Source organism: Episyrphus balteatus, chromosome 4, assembly GCF_945859705.1.
Source record: "Episyrphus balteatus chromosome 4, idEpiBalt1.1, whole genome shotgun sequence".
Classification (NCBI taxonomy): domain Eukaryota; kingdom Metazoa; phylum Arthropoda; class Insecta; order Diptera; family Syrphidae; genus Episyrphus; species Episyrphus balteatus.
Window position 1 is genome coordinate 49,584,763 of NC_079137.1, and position 6,728 is coordinate 49,591,490.

The following is a 6,728-nucleotide window of genomic DNA, read 5'->3' on the forward strand; positions in this document are numbered from 1 at the left end:
TTGTATAGCTTATTGTTTAATATTTTTCTCTGCCTCTTTCTACCATGATACTACTCCTTTTCAATAAAAAAAAAAAAACATCTGCCAACAAAATTTAACCTGGTCCCAGAGCCCATTAAATTTTTAACAACTTAACATTTTTTATTCACCACAATAGTGTCAAAAATTTAACAGAGGTTAAGTATTTAACCCAATTCAAAAACGGCCTAAATCTTGTTTTGGGGAGATTTAAAGGCTTGGCCACACCGGAGGGTATGCGGTATAGCGGTAACGATATTTGTACTAAAAAAATTCCACACCTGAACGTTGATGTGTCAGTTTGGAAATTTTTTCATACAAGTACCCTCACCGCTACCCGTACCGCTACCGCATACCCTCCAGTGTGGCCAAGCCTTTAATAGCCTTTTCACACCAAGCCAAAAACGCGGTTTTTGCGAAAAACCATAAAAACCTATATCAAAAACACAAGTTTTTCCATACATTTTTCATAAACCACAAGTTTTCGCAAAACACAAGTTTTTGATTAAACTCGCCAAAAACCTGAAAATGAAAACATTCAACTCCAAACGAAATAACCAAACAAACCTTTTGAGGAATTCAGCAACAATTCAGCAGACAAAAAAAAAGAACTGACAGCAGACAAAAAAAAAAGAACTGACAGGCAAAGATAACTAGTTGTTTTACAAATGCGGTTTGTTGATTTTTTTGATAATATATATCAAATTTCTTTTTTTATTTCTTTCATTAATTATAGAAATTGGCAGAGTAAATGGGGGATCGAAGATGAAGAGTTCCTGTTGGAACTTTGGGCTGAAAAGGAGCCACTGCTCAAAGGCAGCCGAAAAAACAGTCATATTTACATCAAAATGTCTACAGAATTTGAGGGGCGGCCAAAATATTATTCTCCGGAAGAAATTAAAATAAAACTACACAATTTAACGACCAAATAAATAAAATTATATTTTAATTGTCAGAGTTCAGAGCTGATTTAAACAACAAAAATTAAATCCCATCGAAAACTTGACATTTAGATGTCAAAAAATTTTAAACGTCAAACAAAAACCTGTAAATTTGTGGTGTGAACGCTTTTCAGGTTTTTGAAAACTTTTTGCCATAAACCGCGTTTTTGGGTCTGGTGTGAAAAGCTTATAAGGCTTGGCCACACCGAAGGGTACATGAGTTTGGAATTTTGTTCATACAAATACCCGTACCGCTACCGCATGTACCCTCCGGTGTGGCCAAGCCTTTAAAGGCTTGGCCACACCGGAGGGTATGCGGTATAGCGGTAACGATATTTGTACTAAAAAAATTCCACACCTGAACGTTGATGTGTCAGTTTGGAATTTTTTTCATACAAGTACCCTCACCGCTACCCGTACCGCTACCGCATACCCTCCAATGTGGCCAAGCCTTAAGGCTTGGCCACACCGGAGGGTATGCGGTAGCGGTACGGGTAGCGGTGAGGGTACTTGTATGAAAAAAATTCCAAACTGACACATCAACGTTCAGATGTGGAATTTTTTTCATACAAACCTCACAAGTCACAAAAACCTCACAAGGTGATCATAACTCGATTTTGTAAGAATTTATTTCTCACAAACTTCTTACTAGCAAAAATCCAACTTGTGAGTTGTGACCTCCTTCAGAGCAGATCACAAATTCGAAAGTTTTTGTGACGAAAAAACCTCATAAAATCAAAATCAGCTCACCTTGTGAGGTCCTCATAACTTGTGAGGTTTGCCAGAATAGGGCCATTAGAGGCCGTAGGCAAATAACCCAATTTTTTAAGATTTTTTCGGAAAAATAAATTTTTTAACTCACCACAGCTGTAAACCAAAATCGAAAAAGTGAATACGGTGGCACTACGGTAGGGAAAAATTCCAAGCCGGAACAGTTCCACACGGGAAATTGTATGAAAAAAAATTCCAAACCGGTGATTTACGTCAACGTTCACGTGTGGAAAAATTCCAAGCTGGAACGGCGACGACCGACGTTTACATGAGAAACTTTTCCACACGTGAACTTTGACTTTCTGGTTTGGAATTTTTTCATACAACTACCCGTTCCCGTAGGTACGCATCTCTTTCTGGTGTCGTCATTCCGCATAACTTCTATTTGCCAAAAGTGAAAAGTGCAAATTTACAAACTCATTTTGTGACAAAATTTTAAACAAAGATGCAAAAAAACATAAATTTTTATATTTTTCTCTAAACATAAAATGAAAAACAAAATACGCAGAAGTTATTCTTCACGTATGATAACCCTAGACGTTCTTCACGTGTGAACAGACACAATAATGCACACAAAAATAATGCACATGTAGCTGCTGAGTTATGTACGCTATAGGAAAATGTCATTTTGACTTTTCCAGTAGTGTTTTTTTTATTTGAATTTTGACATAAGATTCTTGTTTCTTGTTGTTTATTTGAAAATACACACAAGTTGTTGTTGTTCATTCAAAACCTTCAATATAAATTGATTACATAGGCAGCTTCCCTGCAATTGTCATCTCATCAGCGGCATTTGCAAAAATTTCTTTGCTTCATAAAAATCTATTTTCCCAATTTCATTTATAAAACAAAATAAAATATGTTGAGTGCTGGAAATTTCCCCGAATACCGTGTTCCCGGTGTACAACATGATGATTTCTCTCCCTATAGGGGGGTTCACATTGACTAACTTACCGGACAGACCAGCCGCCATTTGGTCTGATCTGATGCTGTTTTGATAGTGTGAACACCCATCCGACAGCCTGTCCGGTTTGCCGGATGGTTTTCAAAAAATTTTGATTTTTTGGTGGTCGGACGAACATGTTAGTCAATTAAACGACATGTCTGTCCGGCAGACAGTGATAATCCATTGTCTCTAATTTGAGAGCAGAATAGGGTAAAGATATATTAAAAATAAGCTGAAAAGTGGGTTTTGATGAAAATTGTCTGATGAGTGTGAACGAAAAATATAATTCGGCCATCAGGCCAAATGACAACGGGTCTGTCCGGTAAGTTGGTCAATGTGAACCCCCCTTATGAATCTAATGGAGGGAGCATCGTAGCCATTGCTGGAGATGATTTTGTTGTAATTACTTTACTTTTGTGTGAAATTTCTTCACTCTGAAATTTTATTTTGAAATCCTTATATAGATTTTTGTTCGTGTGCTTCTTTCAAAACAAGGTGATGGGACTGAGACATTGCTAAAGTCATTAAACTCGGAAAAACTACATACTGAAAATATTTTACATTGAAAGCTTTCAAAATATACAGTAAAAGGGTGATGAACACGACCTTTAAAAACTATAAATTAAGAATCTTATAATATCTCTTATCTCTGTCGACGCTAGCAGATGGCATAATGTCCTCAATATCACCGTATGAATTTTTAATTGTGGACACTTTCTCAAAAAAATAACTTGGTCTTATATATATACCTTAAGGTGGTTCTTATATTGCTTTTTGCCAAAATTCCACGGTAGATATCCATCAATTAGGTAGTTCTAAATAGCGAAAAAAAAAATTCTCTAATTTTTGCGAATTTTTATTTCACCCGCCTAGTCTCCCGGTACAATTCGGAAAACCCCAAATAAAATTAGAAAATTATATAAAAAATCAAAGGAAATAGCGTTTTACACGAACATTTCACGTTGATGGAAGTCAAATAAAAATCTAAAAAAATTAGGGAACATTTTTCTCAATATTTCCAACCTGATGGCGGCTATCCAACTGCATGTCCCAAATAAGGATCACCCTAGTATACATATCAGTTTTTTCTGCTCTTTTTTTAAATAAAAATACCCAGCATAAAAGTAACAATGTTAAAAGCAATATACACACCACAGTATTTTTTCTTTATTTTAAGGCAACTGCCTTGTCTGTCTCTCTGGTATAGCATCGGTTTCCGATAAATCACCGAAATTACGTTGTCATATGTTCTTTTTTGTTATTTTTTGATCAATTTTTTAAACTTTGTTTTTCTGTGTCGATAAATATTTCTTTTTTTAAATATAAAAACAAATTATTTTATGAAAAGGTTCAAACGATTTTCAATCTTTTTTTCCAAAAATTTTTTGCTATACAACTACGTATTTAATATTTAAATAGAACACTTCCTTTTGAGCTCAAAATAATTTGAAGAGTTATATTATGTATATTCATATTACCTATTCTTTTTTTAAAGTTTTTTTATTCCTTACTTTTTATGAATTTTTTAAAAGTTTTAACATTCCAAAGCAATTTTTAATATAAGATATATAAAAAAACATGTTGTTGACTGGTCGACTGGTCGCACCTACTAGCCTTCAACTAATTAAATTGTTTGAATTTAGTTTTATCATTAATTTTATAATACATGTAAATTAGTACACTGATGCTGTTGCTCAAATGTTGTCCATTCTAATGTACAACAAGCGTTTCATTCCATATTACGTGTCAAATGTTTTGGCTGGTTTAGATAGTGAAGGCAAGGGTGTTGTTTATAGCTACGATCCAATTGGTCATTGTGAGCGTGCCAAGTATCGTGCTGGAGGGTCATCAGGACCTCTATTGCAGCCAGTATTGGATAACCAAATTGGTTACAAGAATATGCTGTTGGATGAGAAGCCAGCTTTGACTAAAGAACGCGCTACTGCCGTTGCTATTGATACTTTCATTTCTGCAGCTGAGAGGGATATCTACACTGGCGATGCTTTTTATATTAATATCATTAATAAAGATGGAGTTGAGGCAAAGGAGATTCCTTTGAGGAAGGATTAAAGAATAGAACTCAAGATGTGAGTATTTTTTTTATCAATTTGTAATTGTGTACTGGTGGTTTCCGGTTAATAAAATTAGTTCAACTAAAAGAATGAAAAGCCATACACAAACTTCTTCTAAAATCGAATTAAAATCGATCTCATTGCGTTTTACTTGTCGTAAATAATTCGCGAAGTCTGTTGTACTGAACAAAAAATCGATTCTTTTTTAATCTACATAATTATGTGAAATAAGATATAAAAATTTTTGAAGAGCCTAGTAGGCTTTCTTTAATCAGAATGGTATTGTTTTCTATTGCAATATCATTAGTCCTGAACTTATTAGGTAGGGTAGAGTTGCCTATTTTCGGCCGTCTCCAGTTTCCGGCCACCTTTTGGAAAATCGTTATAGCTAGGGATTTCATAGGGTTTATTCCAAAATTTTGTTCTTATGCTGTTTTCTTATTTGTTAGAACAGCATACGAGGGAAAATTTGGAATAAACGCCTTCGAAATCACTAGTTATAACGATTTTTCGAAAGGTGGCCGGAAACTGGAGACGGCAGAAAATAGGCAACTCTACCCTATGTTATTAGAAATTAATGAATGTTATTAGAAATAAAATTTGTAGTTTTGCAAAAAAAAAGTGAGAAGTAAAACTTCAGTCGCGTGTACATGTGTACACACACGTTTTTTTTCATTCGGAATTAGATATTTTCGGATCAGAGACCCGAAACAAATTTTGGTTTACAGTTATGAGATCACAGTGAATACACCTATGCATTCATCTAAAAAATTACAAATTTATTTTTTTAAGATTTTCGAAAATTATCTAAGGGGTACCCCTTGTCTAAAAATTCGGAGTTTTCAAAAATGTTCTCCAAATCCATCGAATGAGACATCAAAAGAAAGGAGTCCTTAGACTCTATTCATAACTGAAAACCAAAAGTTTGTAGGAGTTCGGGTTGCTGAATTATTTGCAATCGAAATATTTATTTTTTTTTTCATTCGGCAGATATTTACGGATCAAAGACCCGAAACAAGTTTTGGTTTACAGTTATGAGATCACAGTGAATACACCTATGCATTCATCTAAAAAATTACAAATTTATTTTTTTAAGATTTTCGAAAATTATCTAAGGGGTACCCCTTGTCTAAAAATTCGGAGTTTTCAAAAATGTTCTCCAAATCCATCGAATGAGACATCAAAAGAAAGGAGTCCTTAGACTCTATTCATAACTGAAAACCAAAAGTTTGTAGGAGTTCGGGTTGCTGAATTATTTGCAATCGAAATATTTATTTTTTTTTTCATTCGGCAGATATTTACGGATCAAAGACCCGAAACAAGTTTTGGTTTACAGTTATGAGATCACAGTGAATAGGCCTATGAATTCAGCTAAAATAATTACAAATTTATTTTTTTAAGATTTTCGAAAATTATCTAAGGGGTACCCCTTGTCTAAAAATTCAGAATTTTCAAAAATTTTCTCCAAATCCATCGAATGAGACATCAAAAGAAAGGAGTCCTTAGACTCTATTCATAACTGAAAACTAAAAGTTTGTAGGAGTTCGGGTTGCTGAATTATTTGCAATCGAAATATTTTTTTTTCATTCGGAATTAGATATTTTCGGATCAGAGACCCGAAACAAGTTTTGGTTTACATTTATGAGATCACAGTGAATACACCTATGCATTCAGTTAAAAAAATTACAAATTTATTTTTTTAAGATTTTCGAAAATTATCTAAGGGGTACGTACCCCTTGTCTAAAAATTCGGAGATTTCAAAAATTTTCTTCAAAACCATCTAATGAGACATCAAAAGAAAGGATTCTTTAGTCTCTATTCATAACTGAAAACTAAAAGTTTGTAGGAGTTCGGGTTGCTGAATTATTTGCGATCGAAATATTTTTTTTCATTCGGAATTAGATATTTTCGGATCAGAGACCCGAAACAAATTTTGGTTTACAATTATGAGATCACAGTGAATACACCTATGCATTCAG

General features: G+C 34.0%; 1 protein-coding gene across 1 annotated transcript; it reads left to right on the forward strand.

The window, feature by feature from the left end:
- The first annotated feature begins 4,254 nt into the window (after positions 1–4,254).
- LOC129919246 (proteasome subunit beta type-1-like) lies at positions 4,255–4,976 on the forward strand. Its single transcript, XM_056000101.1, has 2 exons — positions 4,255–4,275; positions 4,354–4,976. The coding sequence occupies exons 1-2, from the start codon at positions 4,255–4,257 to the stop codon at positions 4,744–4,746; spliced, it is 414 nt and encodes a 137-aa protein (XP_055856076.1). The 3' UTR covers positions 4,747–4,976.
- The last annotated feature ends 1,752 nt before the right edge of the window (positions 4,977–6,728 follow it).

Excerpts from the sequence above, each read along its gene's own strand:
- LOC129919246 (XM_056000101.1), top strand. The coding sequence starts at position 4,255 with ATGTTGTTGACTGGTCGACTG. Across the intron at positions 4,276-4,353 it reads TGTTGTTGACTGGTCGACTG|TACACTGATGCTGTTGCTCA; the intron begins GTCGCACCTACT and ends CATGTAAATTAG.